The 27,946-nt window shown below is 39.8% G+C and overlaps 2 protein-coding genes across 4 annotated transcripts; one reads left to right on the top strand and one right to left on the bottom strand.

The window, feature by feature from the left end:
- Positions 1 to 103: 103 nt before the first annotated feature.
- itih2 (inter-alpha-trypsin inhibitor heavy chain 2) lies at positions 104 to 23,270 on the top strand. 2 transcript variants are annotated; one of them, XM_074625508.1, is made up of 21 exons: positions 104 to 200; positions 915 to 947; positions 14,308 to 14,346; positions 15,612 to 15,784; positions 15,863 to 15,967; positions 16,048 to 16,210; positions 16,291 to 16,398; positions 17,672 to 17,800; positions 17,914 to 18,030; positions 18,179 to 18,347; positions 18,433 to 18,558; positions 18,955 to 19,136; positions 19,362 to 19,547; positions 19,663 to 19,802; positions 20,020 to 20,192; positions 20,538 to 20,699; positions 20,831 to 20,944; positions 22,100 to 22,298; positions 22,390 to 22,562; positions 22,719 to 22,830; positions 22,909 to 23,270. In XM_074625508.1, exons 1-21 carry the CDS (start codon positions 114 to 116, stop codon positions 23,054 to 23,056), a joined length of 2,838 nt encoding a protein of 945 aa, XP_074481609.1. In that variant the 5' UTR covers positions 104 to 113; the 3' UTR covers positions 23,057 to 23,270. The 2 variants fall into 2 exon arrangements, with proteins under 2 accessions (XP_074481609.1, XP_074481608.1); XM_074625507.1 differs by lacking the exons at positions 104 to 200; positions 915 to 947 and adding exons at positions 13,012 to 13,277; positions 14,046 to 14,078.
- On the bottom strand, positions 10,664 to 27,329 carry kin (Kin17 DNA and RNA binding protein). Of its 2 annotated transcripts, XR_012592656.1 has the most exons (13): positions 27,070 to 27,329; positions 26,893 to 26,987; positions 26,768 to 26,811; positions 25,956 to 26,078; positions 25,054 to 25,238; positions 24,920 to 24,968; positions 24,788 to 24,839; positions 24,586 to 24,709; positions 24,376 to 24,504; positions 24,199 to 24,298; positions 23,958 to 24,058; positions 23,292 to 23,450; positions 10,664 to 10,695 (listed from the first exon to the last, which is right to left on the bottom strand). XR_012592656.1 is itself a non-coding variant. In XM_074625521.1 (12 exons), exons 1-12 carry the CDS (start codon positions 27,181 to 27,183, stop codon positions 23,391 to 23,393), a joined length of 1,176 nt encoding a protein of 391 aa, XP_074481622.1. In that variant the 5' UTR covers positions 27,184 to 27,329; the 3' UTR covers positions 23,185 to 23,390. The 2 variants fall into 2 exon arrangements, 1 of the variants encoding a protein (XP_074481622.1); XM_074625521.1 differs by lacking the exon at positions 10,664 to 10,695 and having other exon boundaries at positions 23,185 to 23,450.
- Between the last annotated feature and the right edge of the window lie 617 nt (positions 27,330 to 27,946).

Here is a 27,946-nt window from a genome sequence, read left to right as displayed (position 1 = left end):
CACATGAAACACAACAAATATTGACCGGGGCTGGGCGTTGATCAGTTCAGTGGATTTTTAGCCTTTAGAAGAGAAGGACATCTCTCTCTGTTTGAGTCCACAGACCTGGAAACATGAGGCGTCTGATTCTGGGGCTCCTGCTCCTCCAACAGGGCCGCTGCCTTGAGTTTGTTATAGATGGAGAATGGGAGGATGAGAGGGTGAGTTGGAGGTTTTAATTTACAGAATAGAGCTTTCTCAATCACTCTTTAGACTGACATTAATCTTAAATCAAAGTATTGGTTCTCAAAGAAAGACAAAATATACATTTATAATCTAATGTATATGATTGTTGGTGGTTGTTTGGCCCCTTGTTTAATCTATGACACAATTTCCTCCTTTTTTTTTTTTTTTTACATAATTGTTTTTATTTGATTTTGTGATTTTCACATGAATTGAAATGAGAAGCAAAATTGAGACTCAATTCTAAGATTTTTTTTCATTTTGCTAGTATTGCAAGTGAAAAAGAGAGATTTTTTGTGTATACATGATTTTTAATATTAAATCTAAATTTCTGCCCTGATATTTGACCTTAAAAACTCACCTTTGTGTAGCAGAAGGGTCATTTATTTGTCAATATTTTATGCAGGATAAAAAATTACAAACTGTATGTCTTATTCATCTTACAGGGCAAATTCATAATTTTTACAACAAACTTTCTTTCTTGAGTTTTTTAATTAAATCTAAGTGCTTTAAAACTCACTTAAGAACTCACTCTTGTGTCACCCAGCTGACAAGTCAATGCTTTTTTTAGCATCTCTGATGTCTAATGTTAGTTAAATCAAATGAGAAATTCAACTTTTTCTTGAATTATTGCAGAAAAAATACAGAATTTATAATGTATAATAAATAATTTAATTTCTTTCTGCCACCAATCAGATGTACAGGACCATCAGGAGAGACACAAGGTGAGATCTCCTTCCAAACAACATAACTTTTCTTATATAGTGTAATTGTTTACTAGATTAATATGGTCTGACGCTGATGTGTTTGTGTGTTTCAGAGAGCAACATTGACCAGTGAGGAGAAGAGAGACTTTGAGGTATGACCCTCCGCTAGTTGTTTAAGCCCTCTCCACTGTGGCAGCGTTAAACCTTATCTAATACCCCTTTAACTCCGAGGGCTCAACCAGGGTTGAACCAGCGTTGATTGTGTGTCTGAAAGGGTTAACCCACGTTGAACGACTTGGCTTCACGACCCAGGTCGAGAGGTGTGTCCGGCCAAGGTTGCTAACAACTGGGGCGGGACAAATCTATTTGGTTGCAAATGGGGACATACGGTCGTAATGCAATTGTCACATGTAAATCAAACGAAAGTTACGAATGTGACTACGGTTCTATGAATCCTGGATGACTGCCAGAGGCACTGCTTTAATACTGAGTATCTTTGTCTTCGCAGGTCGAGTATTTATATCAATAAGTATAAGTTCCGGTGTCATCCACGAGATCAGTCCTACAGAATCTTCTCGCGGGTTCACGAGATTCTGGGTGACTAAGAACTCTGGTGGTCATCCAGGATTCGTAGAACCGTAGTTACATTCGTAACTTTCGTTCTATTTCATCCTTACTGAAGGCCAGAGGCAGTGATTTAACATTGGATGACTTATAACAACAGAGTCGCATAGTACATACCTCATAAAGATGAAGCAGAGGAACTCAGCAGAAGGACCAATGGATGGGGGGTGGCCACATTCACTCTGTAGTATCTGGAGAATGTGCTCGGTGATGCCCATGAGGCAGCGGCACATATGTCCTCCAAGGCCACCCCTCTCTGGGTTGCTCATGATGTGGAAACAATCCTGGTAGAGTGGCACTTCACTCCTGATGGAGGAGAACGGTCATTCGCCCTGTATGCGTGGGCAATGACCTCCACGATCCAGTGGGCCAGGCCCTTAATGTCAGAAAACCGTCCTGGAAACGTCCTCCACTCACACCCAGATCCTCCTTCTCTCTGCTTAATATCCCCGTCTCTTACTCTGTCATTGCCTACACAGGCTATCCGCGGAGATGACATCACCATGAAGAGCTACACTGTGGAGAGCCGCATCACGTCGCGCTTCTCCGAAACCACCATCAGGAGCTCGGTGGTCAATTTGGCCTCCAGACCGAAGGGCATTGGCTTCAACGTCCGGATCCCCAATCTCGCTTTCATCACCAAATTCAGCATGTGAGCCCAGTTTCACACACTCCAAAACAGCCATTTGGTAGAGTAGAGTTTTAACATTTCACTTTTTTTGTGGCAGGAACATTGATGGAGTACCATATGTGGGCTCGGTGAAGGAGAAGGGGGCGGCCCGGACCCTGTACGCCCAGGCCAAAGCCAGAGGCAAGGTGACGGGCATCATCAGGTACTGGACCAGCCTCTTGGAGTTCAAACCTCTGTAGAGCTCAACAGCGTCACACAGACTGAAATGTTTCTGCTTTACAGAGAAAATTCCCTGGACATGGAGACGTTTATGACAGAAGTCAACGTTCCTGCCGGCAAGACCATTGATTTTGAGCTCCACTACGAGGAGATGATGAAAAGGACGCTTTCTTTGTACGAGCTCTCGCTGCACCTGCATCCTGGGAGGCTGGTGCCACAGTTCCAGGTGAGAATACCTTAATAAATGTGTGTTTTTTTCGTGCATATAATGTTGTTCCTGCAATCGTCCCTGACCCCGTCTCTCTGTAGGTGGATGTGTACATCTATGAGATGAAAGGAATTTCCAAGGTAGAAGCACCAAACACCCTCGGAGAGCAGTTTACAGATCTGATTAAACTTACATCAACCAATGACAAGGTAAGAATGGAACCACCCAGAGAGACAGTACCAATTCTCTTAAAGGTTATTTTAGTGCGAGAAAATGTTTAGAAATCTGAATTGAGAAATCTGGATCTGATGGTGCCGTGAGAGTTGGAGAGAACCAGAACCCTGACGCGGGAATATTTTTGTGCTTCGTGCAAATTGAGCAAAATCTTAAGTGAGTCCGACTAACAACCTCTAAGTTCTGGACATTTAAATTAATCATATCTGTTGTATTTAGTCTAAATGCAAGGTCCATCTAATATTCCTAATGCACCATCTACTTGCTTGCATTTTTTCGAATTTTTACCATTGATATGTATCCCAAAAGTCAAGAATGAACCTCCACCACTCAAATGAATGTATCATGTTGCTGTAGAGCCAACCATACGGTGAAATACATTCAAATTATGCAAGATCGTTTGGAGTTCAAATGCATCTGTAAATTTATGCCAGTAGGATAAAATTGTAAATGTAGGATAAAATTGCACATGTCGGATGAAATTACACATTAAATTGCACATGCAGGATACAAATTGCACATGTAGGATAAAATTGCACATGCAAGATACAAATTGCACATACAGTATAGGATAAAATTCCACATTAAATTATGCATGTAGTATAAAATTGCACATGTAGGATAATATTACACATTAAATTGCACATGCAGGATAAAATTGCACATGTAGGATAAAATTGTACATGTAGGACAAAATTGCACATGTAGGATAAATGTGCACCATATAGGATACAATTGCACATGTAGGACAAAATTGCACATGTAGGATAAATGTGCACCATATAGGATACAATTGCACATGTAGGACAAAATTGCACATGTAGGATAAAATTGCACATTTAGGATAAAATTCAACACGTAGGATAAAATTGCACATATAGAATAAAATTGCACATTTATCATCAAATTCCACACATAGGATAAAATTGCACATGCAAGATACAAATTGCACATTAAATTGCACATGCAGGATAAAAATTACACATGTAGGATCAAATTGCACCTTAAATTGCACATATAAGATAAAATTGCGCATTCAATTTGACATGTAGGATAAAATTGCACAGTTAGGATAAATTTGCACATTGAATTGCACATGTAGGACAAAATTGCACGTATGGCGCTATTTGCATAAAAATGTATCTAATTTTTTCTTGATTCATTTCCACCAAATGACTCAATTATTATTCTCAGAACATACACATGACACTGAAAACATATGATTTCTTGGCAGAGATAATGATTGTCGTTTTTTTACTGTATGTGTAGGCAGAAATTTGATTGTCTAACCAGTGCACTGTGTCTTTGTCCCCAGGCTCATATTGTCTTCAAGCCAACCCTCCAGCAACAGAGAAAGTGTGTGGACTGCACCGAAAGCGCTATAGACGGCGTCTTTACTGTTAAATATGATGTGACCAGGGACAGCAATGCCGGGGAACTACAGGTATCACACACCTATCCAAGTGAACTTTTTAAAGCTTCATTAATTAACTTGTTTAATATCACGTAAAGCTAGAAACAATTTGGAGATCATCACTCAAGCCTTCACTGTTTCTTCCAGGTCTCAAATGGCTACTTTGTCCAGTTCATCGCTCCTGCCAACCTCCCACCTCTTCCCAAAAACATTGTGTTTGTCATTGACGTCAGTGGATCCATGTGGGGGGTCAAGATGAAGCAAGTAAGTTGTTTATTTAAATGGAGTTTTGTGCACTTTGACCCCTCCAACAATACATACATCCCTGTTCATTCTTCACTGCTCCTTTGTGAAATGCTGCCACCGTGTGGTCGTTCTGCAGAATGCATTTAATTCCAACCTTCTCTCACAGACAGTGCAAGCCATGAAGGCTATTTTGGATGACTTGACCATGGATGACCACTTCAACATCATCGACTTCAACCACAATGTGCGCTTGATGAGCGCGGACCTGGTCCCCGGCAACTCCTTTCAGACCGCACAAGCCAAGATATACGTCAGTAACATCAAACCCCAAGGAGGTGTGAGAGAATATTATTCTTTAATCAAGTTTTTGATTGCTCTGATAATCCGCTAAATATAAACATCTGTGTGTTAATGACACAGGTACCAACATCAACGAGGCACTGATGAGAGCTGTCCAAATGATGCTGAGAGCGTCCAAGCAGGGGATCATCGAAGCTCGCTCCGTCTCCATGATCATGCTGGTGTCTGACGGAGACCCCACTGTGGGTAAGTTCAACTCTACCGCCAGGTTTAGCAGCTCATCCACCCACAGGGAGAAAGAATGTATGGAAATAAAGGTGAAAAACATGAAATATAATGCAACAAGTCAATGAGATGATATGCTGAATATGTACAGGCGAGATCAAGCTGAGAAACATCCAGAATAATGTGAAGCGGGTGATGAAGGAGGAGTTTTCTCTCTTCTCGGTGGGCATCGGTTTCGACGTGGACTATGACTTCCTGGAGCGTATCGCCATGGAGAACAGGGGCACTGCTCAGAGGATCTACGCCAACCATGATACTGCAGAGCAGCTACGGGTACGACAACTTTACCTTCAGCGAACAACTCAGCATCACTCAGATCATAAACGTCTTTGTTCCCTTAATGAAAGTGGATCTCCATGCATCATATCTTCTGATTATGTTTTTATTTTCAGATAGAATATCTTTAATCGATGAAAATAATGTACACAGCGACAAGGTATCAGAACGGTAATAACTAAGGCAAAAGTATTGGTCTGGTCGACATGCAGCCATGATAAAACCAAGCTGACGTCATCCTATGCATAACAATCTTAGATGTTATCGCTGCTTCTATATGTTTCATTGTTAGAAATTAAAAACAAATTTCCTGTGAATGTACCATCGCAAGACAACCAACGTCCTGGAAGAAGTTTGTATTCCTCTGCTGAGCACTTATTTATGACTGATATCGAACTGGCCAAACATTACTTAATCTTGAAAAGAGACCTGCCAGACATTGTTCCCTTGGTTCGGCGAGGTGTGGCAGATCATTTTTAGCATATTGGTGAATCTGAATCCAGTATCCAGAATCTGGTCATCAATCCAAATCCTTCCTAATTCCAATACGAAACTATTTAGCTTTCATTAATTTAAGGGAACAGAGTGTAACATTTCGGGGGATCTATTAGCAGAAATGGAATATAATATTCATAACTATGTTTTCATTAGTATATAATCACCTGAAACTAAGAATCGTTGTTTTTCGCCATGTTGCTCCGCCATGTTTCTACAGTAGCCCAGAATGGACAAACCAAACACTGGCTCCAGAGAGAGCCTTTTGCCTTTTTATGTTCCCTGAAGGCCACCGTAGTTCTCCTACACACTTGTGTAACTGCGGTAACGTGAGCCGCAGAGTGCACTCGGCAGCTCACGCTACCGCAGTCAGGAGTGAGCGAAGGGGTACTCAGTTGGTTGCAATCTGCAACCACATCACTAGATGCCGCCAAATCCTACACACTGGTCCTTTGATACTTATGGACTAAAACCCAAAGATTAAAGTAATAAAGCTCAAGTTTTGCCACATAGATTATGTACTTGCTATATAGCTAAATGAACAGCTGAATGGTCTGTACATTGCTCTTTGCTGAATAGAATAGAAAGTGGAGATAAAAGATGCAAAATGAAAAAGAAAAGTTTTACCAACGTTTACCCAGATCCAAAATGGAACTGCAAGAATCACTCAGATATTGTCATTAAAATATTTTTGCTTGTAATGTTCTTGTAAAACATTTTTGGATGTATTATTGTGACATGTAGGAGATTGAGGTTTCGTTTCCTGATGCTTTTAAAGATGGACAGCATCTTCTTTATTCCCCTGAGTCTCCCTCCTCTTCTTCCCCCTGCAGAATTTTTACAGCCAGGTCTCCTCTCCTCTGCTGAGGAAGATCAGCGTTCAGTTCCCAGAGAACACGGTATCAAACGTCACCCAGAACACCTTCGATAAATACTTCGGTGGTTCGGAGCTTGTGGTGGCCGGGAAGCTGCTGTCGTCTGACAGCCCCACCATGACCAGCTACATCACCGCCTTTGCTGTGAGTATAATGCACACACCACCAGGAATGTACAAGATATTTACATGAACGCACAGTCAGAAGTTGAAGATTCAAGGTCATGGGTGAGGGTAAGAAGCGGGAGTTAGTGCTACCAGTGTCGCATCTCGTCCTGCTGGGCAACATGGACATCACCCTGGAGACGCAGAGTAACCGTATGGCGCTGGACACGCAGCTGGCCCAGCAGCAGCACTCGTTCTCAGGCTTCGCCAAACAGATGTGGGCCTACATCAACATCAAGCAGTTGTTCGCTGAAAGGTGAGAAGGTCCCAAATAAACAAACAGGAAAAAGTAAGAAACAGTTTTCAAAAAATCAAGAAACAAGAACCTCGATTGGAAATGATTGCAAATAAATGTCTTAGCCAGAGCTACACGACCTCCTCTCCACGCCAAAATAGATAGATCCAGAGCAACACGACCTCCTCTCCATACTAAATAGATAGAGCCAGAGCAACACAACTTCCTCTCCACGCCAAAATAGATAGAGCCAGAGCAACACAACCTCCTCTCCATACTAAATAGATAGAGCCAGAACAACACAACTTCCTCTCCACGCCAAAATAGATAGAGCCAGAGCAACACGACCTCCTTTCCATACTAAATAGATAGAGCCAGAGCAACACAACTTCCTCTCCACGCCAAAATAGATAGAGCCAGAGCAACACAACCTCCTCTCCAAGCCAAATTGATGGAGCCAGAGCAACACAACCTCCTCTCCATACTAAATAGATAGAGCCAGAGCAACACAACCTCCTCTCCATACTAAATAGATAGAGCCAGAACAACACAACTTCCTCTCCACGCCAAAATAGATAGAGCCAGAGCAACACAACCTCATCTCCAAGCCAAATTGATGGAGCCAGAGCAACACGACCTCCTCTCCATACTAAATAGATAGAGCCAGAGCAACACAACCTCCTCTCCATACTAAATAGATAGAGCCAGAACAACACAACTTCCTCTCCACGCCAAAATAGATAGAGCCAGAGCAACACGACCTCCTCTCCATACTAAATAGATAGAGCCAGAACAACACAACTTCCTCTCCACGCCAAAATAGATAGAGCCAGAGCAACACAACCTCCTCTCCAAGCCAAATTGATGGAGCCAGAGCAACACGACCTCCTCTCCATACTAAATAGATAGAGCCAGAGCAACACGACCTCATCTCCATACTAAATAGATAGAGCCAGAGCAACACGACCTCATCTCCACCATGGAACCCAGACAGAGGACCAGATCTTTGATTTTAGTTCACAGTTGCTTGGTAATGTAAACGTATGTTTCCCATGCCAATAAGCCCTTTTGGACTGAATTTAATTGACAGAGAGGTTAAATCTCCTGGAGGACGGAGGTCCAGGTCCATCATGGAGGAAGGAACGTGCCCATTTACAATTTTATATTTGTATTTGTCAGTATTTGACAGCTGCAGTGTGGCTCTCCTGCAGGTCTCTGGCTACCACGGCTGCCAAGAAGCAGGAGATCACTGAGCGGATCACGGTGCTGGCCGTGGAGCATCAGTTCGTCACTCCTCTCACCGCTATGCTGATCGAGAACGGCGACGCCACGGAGAGGATGCTGGCCGACTCCCCGAAGTACCTCAAGCATGGCTGCTGCATAGGTGCCCGACAAAAGATACACTTGGTTTTTAATGGTGTTTGTTTTGAATTTAAAAGCAGCAAGACCAAAAAATGTAACACTCATGTATGACTGGGCTATGAGGTTGAAATCATTATCACAATATTAATAAGAATAGTTTAAAGATATTGATGTATATCACAACTTGGCAAATTACATTTAAACTATGTCATTCATATGTAGGATCAGGAGTAGGCTCGGCGTCTTTTGGTCGGAATATGTCGAGTGCGTCCTACGAGCCTCCTTCTTGGGTCCGGCCATGGGCCCTGCCTCCACAGGTCAACTTAGGTAACACACACACACACACACACACACACACTTGACTAAAATCACGAGCAGTCTTCCAGCTTCAGTGTTAAATGTGAACGATGTTTCTCCTCCAGTGGATAACGACCCTCATTTCATTGTCCACCTGCCCAGAAGCAATATGGACGTCTGCTTCAACATCGACTCCACACCCGGACACATTCTCAACCTGGTGGCTGACCCTGGAACAGGTACCAGACTATCAGCGCTTTTTGTCCTTAACACTACATGTACTGTTAGCATGTATCATTTTAACATCAGAGACGAATTATTAAAGCTAACGTGTGAGACTTTTAAGCCTATGGACACATACAAAAGAGATATCGATCTTCTCATTTAACTCCCGGCAAGTTAAAAAGCGTAAAAACTCAAGTATCAGGTGACAAAATATGTTCAATAATGTGTCTATTTGTTTCACTTTTCAACTTAGCCTGATTCCGACAATGAATATCTACTGTATATTAAATATTTTCAACTTTATGCTCAGCACTGGACTGTCCATGGGTTGATGCTCCTCTTTAACCTTCCCTCCTGTCCTAAAGGTGTGGTGGTGAACGGTCAGTTGATCGGCTCTAAGAACGTGCCCAAAAGCAAACTGAGCACCTACTTCGGCACCATCTCTGTCTACTACCAGCCTGAAGGAGTCAGTGTGACCGTCGGCACCGACAGCATCGTCATGACTGACGGCAACGGGAACCATTCCTTCACCTGGGGGTCCACGGCTGAGATCACACTGGATGGGTAACACGTCCTTTAATTACAGCGTCTGCCGCACTGCTTTGACGTCATCTGGGTCATTTTATTACCCCATGTTGTTGTGTTTCTGTGTTTCAGTGTGAGGATTTCCATCATGAAGAACTCTCATGTTTCCATCATACTAAATAATAATACCCAGGTGATGGTGTTACTTCACCGTGTGTGGAAGAAAAATCCCATCAAAGTTGACTTCCTCGATGTCTACATTCCCAACGACAACCAGTACTCCCCTCTGGTGCATGGACTCATAGGTACGTCTCTGTGGTGTGAAATACTCTGCAACCTCACAGGCAACTATACAACTACAGGGTGTTACTGTGATGATGTTGGTAAGTCAGACCTCAAGCCTCAGACTGTAGAAAAACATGGATGAAGTTACCCAGAGGTTCCTAAAGCGAGGAGGAGGCCATCTTTATCAGTTACTGGACCTAGAAACATAGATGACATACACTGATCCTATTTCATTTGTAGATTTGCAGCTGAAAACGTCTGTGTGATCTCTCAGGTCAGTTTTCCAGAGAGCCTGAGGTGAACGTGTACGACGTGCACGCAGGAGTCGACCCTCTGAAGAAGGAGGCCACCATGGAGGTGAAGGGCAACACGCTGCTTGTCACCAGGTACGTCTTAACCCATATGAAACCGATTCCTAGACGAACACATTTCTTATTAAAACCATAAACTCTTGTGTGTATTAGGGGCTGGCAGAAGGATTACAGACGCGATAAGAAGCGCGGCTCGAGCATCTACTGCTGGTTCATACACAACAGTGGGAAGGGCTTCATCGACGGCCACTACACCGACTACATCGTCCCGAATCTCAACAGCTTCCTGCAGATGCCCTGAGCGGCACCTCCGCTGCTACTAACACCCGTTACACCCATTTAAAAAGAGTGAGTGACAAAACAGAAGGAAGAGGGGAACTTTTTTCTACTCTTTTCCTAATTATCTAAAAAAAATAAAGAACATCAGAAGTCACTTTTTGTTGAATGTATATGGACAAAATTTACATCTGCAATGTTAAGATAAACTTGAATATTAATACAAAATAAAACAAACTGAACACATTGCTCTGTGGTGACTCACTGGGGTGCACTGTGTGGTGTGTGTATATGTACAGGTGAATGTTGGGTGAAATAACTCTGACACTGTAGAGTCCCTGAGGTTTATTTTTGTTTAGTTTTTAGTTATGAGAAACCCTCGTAGGCGACGTCCACTCTCTCCCCCTTCCCCTGAAGACGAAAGAAGACAAGACTTTAATGACGGCTACAGCTGCAACAACACAGGTATTGGATAAGAACAATAAAAACCTGCAATGTCAAAGTGAATGCAGCTAACGGAAAGAAACTTTCAAATTTGATAGATTCCTCACATTGAATGTGGTCAGATGTTTTATTATGTAGTGTGTGTTATCAAATATTTTAGTCCATGTTGAATATTTGGGACTTTTTGAAGTGCATTATTTAGGGCTGACCCAAATGCTTCTTATGCAAAGTATGCAAATATAACCAGGAAAATGTACTTGAAGTATTAAAAGTAAAAGTACTCAGTATAGAAGAAAGTCCCCTGTGACTGTTATATTATTATATATTCTATTATTAGATTATTAATACTCATGCATTGATGTAAAAGTAGGATTTTAATGTAGTTGGTTGAGGTGGGGCTCATTTTGAAATGGCTCAAGTATTCAAAATATTAGAATTATTAAAATTAAAAAAATTTTAGATTGCTTATACTTTTTAAATTGTTTAATATTTTCATTATTAACATTCTTGAAATTATCATAAGCATTAAAAAATATTCAAATTATTACAATTATTAACATTATTAAAATTATTAAAGGGAAAAGAAGCAAATCTTCATTTGTGAAGCTGGAATCATGAAATGTTTTTACATTAAAAATAACTTAAACAATTAGCAAAATACTTGCCAATATATTTTCAAATCAACAAATCGTTTCAGCTCTAATTGTATAAACTATTTGGGTAGTTTAATTTATAACAAAACATCATATTTCATAAACTCTTCATATGTGTCATGGCATGAAAAAGTGAAGGAAGCCGACATCAGTTTATTTTCTAACATGTTCATCACTTGTATGTTATTCACACCATTTAGTCAGTTAGAGAAAAATATGGCAGCATTTAAAAGGAAAAGTCTCCCTCATGTGCTACTTGTAATCACCAGTAGGTGGTGGATATGAACCTCTTGACATTCAGTGTGATAATTAGTTTGTTGCACTCATCTTCAGCTTTAGTGAATTCCTTTTCAGAAATATTGTTTTTATAGAATTTTTGATTTGTATTTGACATTAGACAGACCACTCAAAGAGGAGTATGTACTGTACATATAACTTATATGGACGGTGGAGAAGTCTATAGAGTTAAAAAGCTGTGCATGTGCTCATAGAAGAAGGGTTATAATGCATAACCTCCATTTCTGATTTTGTTAACATTTATGAGACCATTCTGCAGAAGAAGTAATGCTTCTTCTACATACTGTACTGTAAACACAACACAGAGGCTGGAATTTACAAGGAGCACTTGAAGGCCGCATACCACTACCATTAACCACAACCTTTCATCAGCTGCCTCAAATCCAGAGCTGCAATGATTAATCGATTAGTCGTCAACTAAGTTAATCGCCAACTATTTTGGTAATCAAATAATCTCTTTGAGTATTTTTTTAAAGAAAAAAGTCAGAATTCCAGCTTCTTCAATGTGAATATTTTCTGGTTTCTTCATTCCTCTATGACAGTAAACTGAATATCTGTTAGTTGTGGTTAAAACAAGACATTTGAGGACGTCATCTTGGGCTTTGGGAAACACTGATCGACATGTTTCACCATTTTCTGACATTTTATAGACTAAAAAGCTAATTAATTATCGAGAAAATGATCAACAAGTTGCAGCCCTACTCAAATCTGACCTTTGTTTCATAATAAATAATATAAATTTGCTAAGTTTACCTATGTCTATATTATTATTTTAAACTATGTATGACTAAAGAAAGAAAAATAAATTGCAAAGACTTTTAAAGGGTGTTATTTGTTTATTTAATTTAATTAGCAGAACAAAATCTCACTGAAGCACCTCAAAACTCAAAATATTCAGTCAGTGTTGGGGAGTTATAATCTTTCATTGCCTCTTGTTTCACCTCAGTTTTTATTGTTTTTCTTTAAAACTTTTAAACAAAAAAATCAAGCATTTAGTCCAAATCAAATATGCAAGCATGTACTTTAAGCATTCAGAGGTTGGGCCTACTTTGATGTCATCTTGTCCCAGATCTTACAACTATCTGGCTGATGTGAAATCTCTGTTAACAGTGAGTCAAATGTGTCTATTTATTTACGCTGCCCACTTCGCAGGTCAAGTTTCAAAGTTTCCTTCTCCCCTCTGGCTCACATGAAACACAACAAATATTGACCGGGGCTGGGCGCTGATCAGTTCAGTGGATTTTTAACCTTTAGTTTTTGCAGCTCGGCTGTGTCTCCTTAAGGCTCTCTGCAGAAGGACATCTCTCTCCCAGAGCTCTGTTTTTTTTTTTGTGTGAGGTTATGTGTGTTTGACTCCACAGGCCTGGAAATATGAGGCGTCTGCTGCTGCTACTTCTGGGGATCGTGCTCCTCCAGCAGGGCCGCTGCTTTGAGTTCGTCATAGATGGAGAATGGGAGGATGAGAGGGTGAGTTGGAGGTTTTAATTTGCAGAATAGAGCTTTCTCACTCTTTAGACTGAAATTAATCTTAAATCAAAGTATCGGTTCTCAAAGAAAGACAAAATATACATTTATATTCTAATGTTTATGAATGTTGGTGGTTGTTTGGCCACCAACTTTCTGACACAACTTCCTTTTTTTTAACATATTTGTTTTTATGGGATTTTATGATTTTCACACAAATAAAAAAGAGAAGCGAGATTTGAGACTAAATTCTGAGAGAAAAAGTTGATTTATTCAACTCGCAAGTACTGCAAGAGTAGTGAATTGTATATCATTTGAGAGCTTTTTAATTAAATCTAAATTCCTGCCCTCTTCTTTGACCTTAAAAACTCCCTTAAAAAATGACCTTTGTACAGCAGAAGGGTCATTTATTTGTCAATATTTTATGACCTATGAAGACTCTGAATTGTTGCAGAAAAAATACAAAATGTATGTTTTATTCGTCTCACAGGTAAATTCTGCTTGATGGATTTTCATCATTATTACAAAATTTTTTTTCTTGTGTCGTTTTTTTAAATCAAATCTAAGTGCGTGCCCTGACCTTTGACCTTTACTTACGAACTCACTCTTGTGTCACTGTGCTGACAAGTCAATGCATCTTTATTATCTCTGACGTCTAAATGTTAGTTAAATCACATGAAAACAATTTCAAAGTTTTTTTTTAAATTGTTGCCGAAAAAATAAAGAATTTATAATGTATAATAAATAATCTGATTTTCTTTCTTACACCAGTCAGAAATACGGGACCATCGGGAGAGACACAGGGTGAGACAACCTGACTGAGAACACACAGCCTGAATTTATTTTGAAATAACTGCAATCATTGATCCATGGATTGAATCTTACTGATTACACAAAAATTAACAAATCATCATTAAACAAACTGCTCTTGATTGTAATCCTGTGTCACCTTTGTCTTAAAAAGCACAGTTTGTGATTTATAATCTTCTCTCAGATTAAGACAGTATGAGGCTAATGTGATTGTGTGTTTCAGAGAGCGATATTGACCAGCGAGGAGCAGGAAGACTTTGAGGTATGACCCCCCCCTTGTTGCTTAAGCCCTCTCCACTGTGGCAGAGTTTAACCTTATCTAATAGTCAATATGCTGCTGTTTGAAGAGACTCCTGTGACTGGTGGGTTATTGACTTTGTTCTGCACCAGTCCTGCTCTGATTCCCTTTTTTGTCTTTTTGTCTTTCTCTTCTTAACAATTGAAATCAGTGGGACAGTCGTGTGAAGTTGGCTGTGTTATTTTGTGGTTTTATCACATTAAAATAAAAACGATTTGTCCCAGATCAGGTCCAAAGAAATTCAAGAGACCAACTGAGTTGTAAGGAAGACTAAGAATATTGACAAAAAAAAATAATTAAGGAGTTAAAGGGTAAAATCTGCATGTTCTCTGCAGTAAAGCCGCAACGATTAATCTATTAGTTGTCAACTATTGAATTAATCATCTCCAACTATTTTGATAACCGATTAATCAGTTGAAGTATTTTTTTTAAAGAAGAAAAAGTCAAAATTCTCTGATTCCAGCTTCTTAAATGTGAATATTTTCTGGTTTCTTTATGACAGTAAACTAAATATCTTTGAGTTGTGGACAAAACAAGACATTTGAGGACATCATCCTGGGCTTTGGGAAACACTGATCAACATGTTTCACCATTTTCTCACATATTAAAAATCTTTTGAAAATAATCAACAGATTAATCGACAATGAAAATAATCGTTAGTTGCAGCCCTGGTTTTATCACATTAAAAAAAAAAAAAGATATTTGTCCAAAGAGATTCAAGAGCAACTCAAGACTGAGATCAGACCAACTGAGTTGTTATAAAGACCAAGAATATTGACAATTACAAAATAATTTAAGGAGGTTTTGAAGGATAATAATCAAATCTCCATGTTCTCTGCAAAAACATCCATGTAATTAACAATATAGGACATTGAATTAATCAATGTGTTAAAGCTTTATGACATATTTAACCCCTTAATCTCTTGATGCACACATTGAGGGATCCAAATTTACCAACAGAACCATAGAGTAACTTTGAAATGTATATATATATGACATTGACATCTGGACTTCATCCACTGCAGAACGGTACCAAACACCAATATGATATAAACCACTGAATAAAACCTAATTAACTAATTACACAACATAGATAAACCTTGTTATCATAACATGTAGGTATACAAACACTACAACAGAAAGGCCTATATATGTGTGTGTATATGTATATATATGTATATTCTCTCTGCTTAATATCCCTGTCACTTATTCTGTCATTGCCCACACAGGCAATCCGTGGAGATGACATCACTGTCAGGAGCTACAAGGTGGAAAGTCGCATCACGGCGCGATTTGTCCACACCACCGTCAGGAGCTCGGTGGTCAACTCGGGCTCCAAGTCCCAGAGCATCGGCTTCAACGTCCAGATCCCCAAACAAGCTTTCATCACCAACTTCACCATGTGAGCCCAGTTTCACACACTCCAAAAACAGCCTTTTAAAGAGAGTAGGGTTTTAACATTTCACTCTTTTTGTGGCAGGAATGTGAATGGAATAATATTTGTGGGCTCGGTGAAGGAGAAGACAGTGGCCAGGAACCTGTACACCCAGGCCAGAGCCAGAGGCAAGGCGGCGGGCATCGTCAGGTACTGGACAAGCCTCTTGGAGTTCAAACCTCTGAAGTGCTCAACAGCGTCACACAGACTGACATGTTTCTGCTTTATAGGTCAAATTCCCAGGACATGGAGACGTTTAAGACAGAAGTCCATGTTCCTCCAGGCAGTAACATTGAGTTTGAGCTCCACTACCAGGAGATGATGCACAGGAAGATGGGTTCCTATGAGCACACACTGTACCTGCAGCCTGGGAGGCTGGTGCCACAGTTCCAGGTGAGAATACCTTAATAAATGTGTATTTTTGCATGCCTATATGTGTTCCTGCAATCGTCCCTGACCCTGTCTCTTTGTAGGTGGATGTGTACATCTATGAGCCAAAGGGAATTTCCAAGGTAGAAGCACCAAACACCCTCGGAGAGCAGTTTGCAGAGCTGATCAAAGTTACACATACCAAAGACAAGGTAAGAATGGAAACGCCCAGAGAGACAGTACCAATTCTTGTAATGGTTAGATGTTTAGAAATTAGATTTGCATAATCTGGGTCTGATGGTGCCATGATTTTTGGAGAGAACCTGAATCCTGTTTGGGAATAACTTTGGGCTTTGTACAAATTAAAAAAATTCATCTCGAGTGAGTCAGACTCAAGACTACTAGGTTCTGGGCATTTAAATGTATCTGTTGTATTTATTCTGAAACCGAGGTCCACCTAATCTTCTCCATATAGAATATTTACACAGATATATATCCCAAAAATATCCCAGTTTCCTTATATACAGTCCATTAATCATTAATCCATCATGGGACTTATAAATCTAAATATCCTGATATCTGTAAATGTTTGGTGAATGGTACACTAGAGTTTAATGACATGTTGTAAATTGTATGGGCTTGACAAAAAATTATGGACCAGTTTAGATGAAATTTGTAGAAGAAGGTTGAAAATTATTTGAAATGTTTTTTGTTTATATGGTGTCAAATATTTTGGGTCGCCAGTACTAAAAGATTTGAAAGGAAATCAGGGGAAAGAAATCAATTTTGTTTCAGTTTTTGCGTGAAATTGCGTAAATTATTTCTCATCCAGCTCACAAGGATGTAGAATAAAATTGCACAAGTAGGATAAAATTGCACATGTAATTGAAAATTGCACATGTACAATAAAATTAAACGTGTAGGGTAAAATTGCACATATAGCAAAAATTGCACATGTAGTATGTATAATTGCACACGTAGGACAAAATTGCACATGTAATTTAAAATTGCACATGTACAATCAAATTAAACTTGTAGGGTAAAATTGCACATATAGGAACAATTGCACAAGTAGTTTGTATAATTGCACAAGTAGGATAAAATTGCACATGTAATTGAAAATTGCACATGTACAATAAAATTAAACGTGTAGGGTAAAATTGCACATATAGGAAAAATTGCACATGTAGTATGTATAATTGCACACATAGGACAAAATTGCACATGTAATTTAAAATTGCACATGCAGGATAAAATTGCACATGTAGGACAAAATTGCACCATATTGGATAACATTGCACATGTAGGATAGAATTGCACGTATGGCATCAAAATTAATCTCATCTTTCTTGATTCATGACCGGAATTTCCACCAAATTTCACTAAAATCTGTTCAGTACTTTTCGAGGTATTATGACAAATAACAAATATTCCAAGATCTGAATGTCTAACCAGTGGTACCATGCACTGTGTCTTTGTCCCCAGGCTCATATTGTCTTCAAGCCAACCCTCCTGGAGCAGAAAAAGTGTCACAATTGCACCGAAAGCGCTATAGACGGCGTCTTTACTGTTAAATATGATGTGACCAGGGACAGCAATGCCGGGGAACTACAGGTATCACACACCTATCCAAGTGTTTAAAGCCTCATTAATAAACTTGTTTAATATCACGTAAAGCTAGAAACAATTTTGGAGATCATCACTCAAGCATTCACTGTTTCTTCCAGGTGTCAGATGGCCACTTTGTCCACTTCTTCGCTCCTGCCAACCTCTCACCTCTTCCCAAAAACATTGTGTTTGTCATTGACGTCAGTGGATCCATGTGGGGGGTCAAGATGAAGCAGGTAAGTTGTTTATTTAAATGGAGTTTTGTGCACTTTGACCCCTCCAACAATACATACATCCCTGTTCATTCTTCACTGCTCCTTTGTGAAATGCTGCCACCGTGTGGTCGTTCTGCAGAATGCATTTAATTCCAACCTTCTCTCACAGACAGTGCTGGCCATGCAGACTATTTTGGATGACATGACCATGGATGACCACTTCAACATCATCGACTTCAACCACAATGTGCATTGCTGGAGTGAGGAGCTGGTCGCCGGCACCCCCATTCAGATCGCAGACGCCAAGGCGTACATCCAGAACATCAAACCCCACGGAGGTGTGAGAGAATACTATTCTTTAATCAAGTTTTTGATTGCTCTGATAACCTGCTAAACACAAACATCTGTGTGTTAATGACACAGGTACCAACATCAACGAGGCACTGATGAGAGCTGTCCAGATGCTGATAAAGGCGTCCAATGGGGGGCTCATCGACCCTCGCTCCGTCTCCATGATCATCCTGGTGTCTGACGGAGACCCCACTGTGGGTAAGTTAAACTCTACTGTCAGGTTTACTGTCATCCACCCACAGGGAGAAAGAATGCATGGAAATAAAGGTGAAAAACCTGAAAAAAAATCACCTTTGTACAGCAGAAGGGTCATTTATTTGTCAATATTTTATGATCTATGAAGACTCTGAATTGTTGCAGAAAAAAATACATAAATGTATGTCTTACTCATCTTACAGGCAAATTCTGCTCGATGGATTTTCATCATTATTACAACATATTTTCTTTCTTGTGCCGTTTTTTAAATCAAATCTAAGTGCTTGCCCTGACCTTTGACCTTTATTTACAAACTCACTCTTGTGTCCCTCAATGCTTCTTTATTATCTCTGATGTCTAAATGTTCTATAATGCAAAAATCTTGACTGATTTCTGCAGGCGAGATCAAGCTGAGCACCATCCAGAAGAATGTGAAGCGGGTGATGAGGGAGGAGTTTTCTCTCTTCTCGCTGGGCATCGGTTTCGACGTGGACTACGACTTCCTGGAGCGTATCGCCATGGAGAACAGGGGCACTGCTCAGAGGATCTACGCCAACCATGACACAGCAGAACAGCTACGGGTACGACAAAGTTACCTTTAGAGAACAACTCAGCATCACTCAGATCTTTGTCTTCATTTCCTCACAAACAACTGTCTTCCACATGTTAAAAATGAAAAGTGCATAAAGATTTTGGATGTTTTATTGTGGCATGCAGGAGATCGGGGTTTAGTTTCCTGATGCTTTTAAAGATGGACAGCGTCTTCTTTATTCCGCTGAGTCTCCCTCCTCTTCTTCTCCCTGCAGATATTTTACAGCCAGGTCTCCTCTCCTCTGCTGAGGAAGATCGTCGTTCAGTTCCCAGAGGACTCGGTATCAGACGTCACCCAGAACCGCTTTGATAAATACTTCAGTGGTTCGGAGCTGGTGGTGGCCGGGAAGGTGCTGTCGTCTGACAGCCCCACCCTGACCAGCTTCACCACCGCGTCTGCTGTGAGTATAATACACACACAACCAGGAATTTACAAGATATTTTACAAGAAGTTGAAGATTCAAGGTCGTGGGTGAAGGGAGGAAGTGTGAGCTAGTGTCCCATCTCGTCCTGCAGGCCCGGCTGGACATCACCCTGGAGACGGAGGGTGACTCTGCGGTTCTGGACACGCAGCTGGCCCAGCAGCAGCACTCGTTCACAGGCTTCGCCAGACAGATGTGGGCCTACATCACCATCAAGCAGTTGTTCGCTGAAAGGTGAGAAGGTCACAAATTCACAAACAGGAAAAAGTAAGAAAACAGTTTTCAAAAATCAAGAACCTTGATTGGAAATGATTGCAAATCAATGAGCTTAAAATGTTTTTTATAAAGCTCTATATTAAATCTATCAGGACACATTTCATTTTTTGTAGAAATATGATGGTAATTTGCATCATTGTCAGTATTTGACAGCTGCAGTGTGGCTCTCCTGCAGGTCTCTGGCTCCCACGGCTGTCAAGAAGAGGAAGATCACCCAGCGGATTCTGGCGTTGGCCATGGAGCATCAGTTCGTCACTCCTCTCACCGCTATGCTGGTGGAGAGCGAGGACACCAAGGAGAGGCTGCTGGCCGACTCGCCGAAGGACCCCAAGCATGGCTGCTGCATGGGTGCCTGACAAAAGATACACTTTGAATTCAAAAGACAGATTTGCAGCAAGATTTGGAATCAAATTTTGATTATTTATTAGAGTGCAGCACAATTACTGTATGTTACATTAACATTTAGAACTTTATATATAGGACACCAAATCATAAAACACTCATATATGACAGGGAGGTAGAAATCATTATCACAATATAAATAAGAATATTTTAAAGATATTGATGTATATATCACAACATAGAAAATTTTGGCAAAATCACATAAAATAAAATGCAAATAAAATAATCAACTAAATGGAATCAGTAATGACCGATGAAATGACACCTTTGTATTATGTCATGTGTATGTAGGAGGAGGGGCATCAGGAGGAGGAGGCTCGGCGTCCTCTGGTCCAGCTCCGGTGCGTGTGGTCTACCAGCCTCCACCGTGGGTACAGATGACCACTCCGGCGCCTGAGGGTATGCATGCGACGGGTCACGAAGAGTGGACCTTGCCTCCACAGGTTAATTTAGGTAAAACACACACACACACACACACACACACACACACACACACACACACACACACACTTGTAATGACTTCCGTAACATCATGAACACTCTTACAGCTTCAGTGTTAAATGTGAACGATGTTTCTCCTCCAGTGGATAACGACCCTCACTTCATCGTCCACCTGCCCACAAGCAACATGGACGTCTGCTTCAACATCGACTCCACACCCGGACACATCCTCAACCTGGTGACTGACAGTGGAACAGGTACCAGACTGAACTGAAATGTAGTAAAGTATCTTAATACCACATGTGCTGCATCTGCATGTTATAGGTGATAAAGCAGAGGCGGCCCGGACCAATTTGGTGCCCTATAGGCAAGACTTTAGCTGGTGACCCTTGACATCGCAGATACCACCAATAATTGTGTTCATACATTCACACAAAAACTGCTTAGCTTTATGTGTTTGAGATTAAGCTATGCAGATCACACCTAAAAGAAAAACTGTATTTTCTCAAAATGATGTTTGGTTATTTCCCCAACACCTGAATAGTGTTTCCAACTTTAGTGATTCAAAGATCACAGAGGATACGCCAGGATCTGTCTGCTCTGAGGTTGAAATTAAATTTGCACATGTTTAACTCAAATCATAATAACACACTTACTGGATAATTTATACAAAAATCAGTATATAAAACTATTTAAAAATATATTTATTTTGCTACTTAGCAAGCCACATTCGGTTTAAAGCTGGTATTTCTGCACGGTGTCAGATAAAGACCAGGCTACACTAATAATATTAATGTTATACTATTTGTAGAAATAGATTCCAGTGGTGGCTGTGTAGGATTGTTTCCAACTCATGTGATCCAAACTTTTCCAATAACTCCAAAACTCTAAATTTATTGAAAAAAGATAGATGTAATCAATTCCAAAATTCACAATATGTTTTTATCTCATGAAATATTCTGCTTCAATCCATATTTGTTGGCGTTTAGTCTTTCAAAAAAAAAATTTCACTGCAGTCAAAAAACTGTTTGCTCTCTCATTTGCCGTACACAAAGGAAGGAACGCATATGTATTAATGAGACGTTCCAGCAGCAATCTAACAGCACCATAAATGACTTTTATTTAATCACAATAACAACACCATTACACAAGAGAGAGGTATCAATCTTCTCATCTAACTCTCGGCAAGTTAAAAAGCGTAAAAACTCAGGTATCAGATCACAAAATACGTTCAATAATGTGTCACTTGTCTATTTAATGCAACTTTCAACTTAGCCTAACTCTAACCCTGAAAATGAATGTCTACTTTTCATATTTTGAACTTGATACTCAGCACTGGACTGTCCAAATAAAAGTGTGACATTGTTTGTCTGGGTTGATGCTCCTCTTTAACCTTCCCTCCTGTCCTAAAGGTGTGGTGGTGAACGGTCAGTTGGTCGGCTCTAAGAACGTTCCCAAAAGCAAACTGAACACCTACTTTGGCACCATCTCCGTCTACTACCAGCCTGAAGGAATCAGCATGACCGTCGGCACCGACAGCATCGACATGACTGACGGCAGCAGGAACCACTCTTTCACCTGGGGGTCCACGGCTGAGATCACACAGGATGGGTAACACGTCACACCCTTTAATTACATTGACTGCCTTGACGTCATCTGGGTCATTTTTATTATCTCATGTTGTTATGTTTCTGTGTTTCAGTGTGAGGATTTCCATCGTGAAGAACTCTCGTGTTTCCATCATACTAAATAATAATATCCGGGTGATGGTGTTACTTCACCGTGTGTGGAAGAAAAATCCCGTCAGTGTTGACTTCCTCGGTGTCTACATTCCCAACGACAACCAGTACTCCCCTCTGGTCCATGGACTCATAGGTACGTCTCATTTGATACCACTGTGTCAGCAGGTGTCACGGATTGTTACCATGGAAACATGGCTTTTAGTTCAGAGTTGCACAAACTTTACAAATTGAACCACAGCATAACCCTTACACTGATCCTATCTAATGCTGAAAATGTGTGATCTCTCAGGTCAGTTTTCCAGAGAGCCTGAGGTGAACGTGTACGACGTGCACGCAGGAGTCGACCCTCTGAAGAAGGAGGCCACAATGGACGTGAAGGGCAACACGCTGCTCGTCACCAGGTACGTCTTAACTCATATGAAACCGATTCCTAGACGAACACATTTCTTATTAAAACCATAAACTCTTGTGTGTATTAGGGGCTGGCAGAAGGATTACAGACGCGATAAGAAGCGCGGCTCGAGCATCTACTGCTGGTTCATACACAACAGTGGGAAGGGCTTCATCGACGGCCACTACACCGACTACATCGTCCCGAATCTCAACAGCTTCCTGCAGATGCCCTGAGCGGCACCTCCGCTGCTACTAACACCCATTACACCCATTTAAAAAGAGTGAGTGACAAAACAGAAGGAAGAGGGGAACTTTTTTCTATTCTTTTCCTAATTATTTTTTAAAATAAAGAACACGGGAAGTCACTTTTTGTTGAATTTATTTGGACAAAATTTACATCTGCAATGTTAAGATAAACTTGAATACAAAATAAAACAAATTGAACACATTGCTCTGTGGTGTCTCACTGGGGTGCACTGTGGGGTGTGTGTATATGTACAGGTGAATGTTGGGTGAAATAACTCTGACACAGTAGAGTCCCTGAGATTAGAACAGGAAGGTTGTTGGTTCACGCCAGTTTTGAGAAATCCTCGTAGGCGACGGTAACTCTCTTCCCCTTCTGTTGACCCTGAAGACGAAAGAAGACTTTAATGACGGCTACAGCTGCAACAACACAGGTACCGGATACAAACAATAAAAACATGCAACAGAAAAGTGAAAGTTTTTACATCTTAAGTCTCAAATTTTTATAGATTGTTCACATTGAATGTTTTATATGTAGTGTGTGTTATCAAATACTTTAGTCCATGTTGCATTTTGGGGACTTTTTGAAGTGTATTATTTAGTTCAACCACCACTGATTTTTGAAACGACGAGCCGTTTTGGAATCTTTTAAATATACATTTTGTGCTTCAAGAACCACAAACGAAACCAGGCAGAAATCTCAGAGACTTGGGGAAAATAGAGCCAAAACTATCCGCATGTCAAGACAACCCTCGAGGAAAATGAGAATATGCATTTCTTTGTAATTTGAGTGAAGCTTTAATATATAATATTAGATTTAACGGACGTACAGTATATAATAAAACCACTGACTAACGTGTGACAGGTACAGATGAGCCTATAAAACACTTACCGAGTCGAGTGTGAGTGTCGCGCTGAAGTTCTTCTCGTCTATTCCCTCCAGCAGAGCCTCGATGTCTCTGTGCGGACCGTTCAGGATCAGAACACGTTTACCTGCAGGAAGTTTGACAACAAGATGCTGAGGAGGATAGAAAAGTAACATCTGAGGTACATCAGTTTGACTACTACTATATTCAATAAAGTGTAGAGCTTCTTTTGTGGGTTATAAGGGTGAAAGAGTTTCGGTGCTTTACCTGGTGCAGGTATGACCGTCTCTACATGATTCTGGTCCAATTTCAGTTTGTCTCCGGAGTCGATCATTTTCACCACGGCTCCATATTTGTCTCGCACCTCCTGCAAGAAAACGTGTTTTAGCGACATTATAGTCTCCACATGCACATAAACTCTCACCTACAAAGCGGCGTCATTACCATGATGACAGCCTTCTTCTTGTGGTATTTCTCTCCCAGTCTCTTGGTGACAACTTTGACCACGATGTTGGGCTGCAGCCAGTAATCTGTTCTGACTGGCTGCTGCTTCTTCCTCTTCTTCTCCTCCATCTGAACAAAAAGCATTGCAACTGGGATATAAAATACGGACTCAAACACACAGAGAGGACGAGATAAAATCGTGTTCTCTACCTCTATGATCTCCTCCAGAGCTGATTTCTTCTTCTTCTCCCCTCTGGTGTCTGAACTGGTGTCTTTCCTCTTGGTTGATGCTGCTGCTGATGCTGCTTTGAGGGCGCTAGCACCCAGCGCAGAACTACAGGGAGACACAAAATGATTAAATCATACTTGATAATTAGGCAGCAGAATAAGCAATGTGCTAAGACCTCTGTACCTCGTTTTGGAAGGGCCGGCTACAGATGAAGAGGCGCCCAGGTTAAAAGCAACTGCAGAAAAAAACGTGATTGTGAGTGGAAAGAAATACAGAAAGGAAATGTGACTGATCACAAACAATAAAAAAACAAACCTTTTTCTTCTTCACTCTCGCGTTTCAGCTCCGTGTAAACTGGAGTTTCCTACAGAGTAGAATACAGCAACTAAATATTATTTTTATTGATCATTTAGTGAGTAGCTGAAGTCCGTCCAGTTTCTGATACTCACTTCTATCTCCTTGCCGTCGCGGCCTCGGCGGACCTGCTCCTCGATGAACCTGGCGCTCCTCTCCTCGTCGTCCAGCTCCTGCTTCTTCTTCTTCGCCTGCTCCTCTGTGCGGCGGATGGTCTCCGGGTCGCGGTCGATGTACTGGACGTACCAGCCTTTAGGGGTCTCGTCCACCTTGCAGTAACCTGGCAGTAACATTCAGCTAATTATTTAAAATAAGCCATTTTTAAATATAGCAGTACCTGGTTTCTACATGTTGGGTCTGATGGCCATATGTTATATATATATATATATATATATATATATTTACAAATACTTATTTTTGTTACCAAATCCGTTGTATTTAAAACCAAAATCATTGTCATAGTCTATTTAAAGAGACAGAAAATGTTTTGGCCATTCACACACATTTACATGATCGACTAAATACAAAGTAATTTGGCAAAATGACTTTTATTATTAATTAATTTACTTATTTATATTAGTATGTGTTGTACCAAGCTTGCTCAAAATATTCTTTAATATGTCCTTTTATTTATTTATTTAATATTAACTCCTAATTTCTAACCATTTTCGGAAAACTCTACTTTTAAATCTCTACCTTTACATTTTTTAAATTGTTAACTACTACAGATATTTCAAGATATTTGTCTGCCTTTGCCATAAACTCTTTAATATATAATATTTACTTAGTATTATATGTTATGTACTTAATATTGTAATTATGCTACTTCTGTCTACTCTGTAAATATGGAAGATTATTGCACATCCGTTTGTCCTAGAAGTGAGAGTTTCCTTACCTAAATGTTCCATTCACGTCATTGTGGATTGTAGAAAGGTGAGTAGGTGGATGTTAGTGGAGGGAAAAAACACATAATATATCACATTTTAAAACAGCTTACCTTCTCTGCCCAGCCACTTGGTGAAGTCAGTGAGAGTCTCCCACTGTGTGGAGTTCATGTGGACGTGCTCTCGGTCGCTGATGTATTCATTATAGACGATATTGTTGTGCACTCGCTTTGTCCCTTTCAGATGACAAAAGACAGGAAACACATTGAAACAGCTGCTGTCTTTAGAAACATCTGGATTATCAGTGTGGTATCAGGACCAGGGAATGAAATTAGCACCTGCCACCTGCCAACTACAGGGTAAATGTTGGCTGTGGCAGGTGAAAATTCCAGGTCTTCCTTATATTAAGAAATATTATTTTTAAAAAGCAATTCTAAAGCCTAAATTAAATATATGACAACACTTCATTTTACAGGTTCACAAATTTCATGGTAATTAGGTGATAATTAGCGATTCATTTAGAAATTTCTTTGGAATTACCAAATTACCTAAATATTTACCTATAAATTTATTGAAAATTACTTTATTATAAACATTATTTAATAATTATATTCCACTATTTCCCCAGTAGCTGGTAATTGATTTAAAACATTTCAAAGAAAATAATACAAAGTGAATTGATATGATTTATTTCCATGTCTGCTGGTAAATAGATACAAATTAGCAAATAGTTTCTTTATAAACTCCCTGAATCATTACATCAGCCACCAGGTTACATCTGTGTAGACAATAAGTCACACAATGGTGAGATTTGTGCTGATCAGAAGTGTCTTCTGTGAGTTTTGGAGGTAAATATTTGGGGTAATTTGGCAGTAATTCCAAAGAAATTGAACATCTGGATTATCAATGTGGTATCAGGACTCACCAAAACGTCGGCTGAGCAGCTCCACGAAGTCGCTTCTGAACTCACTTTAAAGCAAAAGGGAACAAGAGTTAACTCTAAGTATTTAAAGTAAACACACTCACATGCTTTAATGTAGAGGATCTTACTCAGAGAAGTAGTCCATGAACTTGTTGGGGTCCTCTGAGGCCAGCAGCAGCTGCCTCTGGTGGGACTCTGCCATGCAGTGACATTTGAAGCCGTTCTGGAGAAGACAAATAAGTTAAAACAACAACAACAACAACAACAGATGAACTAAACTAGACTGATGTAACAGAGTACCTCACCTCATCTCTGCATTGTTTCTGACACATCTGACAATACCACCTCAACTTCTGCAGTCCTTTAGACTTTATCCTGTTGGCGATGGCCTTAGGGGACAGAAAATCCGCTTTCCCCATCCTGAACCAGCGACAATGAACATAAAACAACCCGCTTCTTACTAAAAGTCGACTCGAATCGAGGCTAAATCGTGGGAACAACCAGCGACGAAGGTAAACAGCTGCTTCCGCGTGTTAAACATCATAATCGCGCGTGAAATCTTGAAACAACGCGAGAACTGTAGCTGCGTTCATGGACTAGTACATTTCGTATTTTACACAATGTGGCGTTGTGATTTATTTTATTTCCTCTGGGAACCGAGTAAAAAAAAAAGTGTCTTCCAATTACTTTTTTTGTGTGATTTCCTTCCTATTTAGGGTTATATATATATATATATATATATACATATATATATATATATATATATATATATATATATATATATGTATATATATATATATATATATATATATATATATATATATATATATATGTATATATATATATATATATATACATATATTTGTGTATATACATATGTATATACACATTTATACATACATATATATATATGTATATATATATATATATGTATGTATATATATAATGTATATAATGTAATGTATATTTATGTAATGTATATTTAACATATATATGTATATATATGTATATATATATACATATATATTTATATAGATATAGATAGATAGATATATAGATATAGATATATCTATATATCTATATATGTATGTATATACATATATTTATATGTACTGTATGTATAAATATGGTTTGATATTGTTTTGTAAGTGTTCTATATGTAAACAAGCCTAAGGGGATATT

Source organism: Sebastes fasciatus, chromosome 23 (assembly GCF_043250625.1).
Source record: "Sebastes fasciatus isolate fSebFas1 chromosome 23, fSebFas1.pri, whole genome shotgun sequence".
NCBI lineage: Eukaryota > Metazoa > Chordata > Actinopteri > Perciformes > Sebastidae > Sebastes > Sebastes fasciatus.
This window is presented reverse-complemented; position numbering and strand designations above follow the sequence as displayed.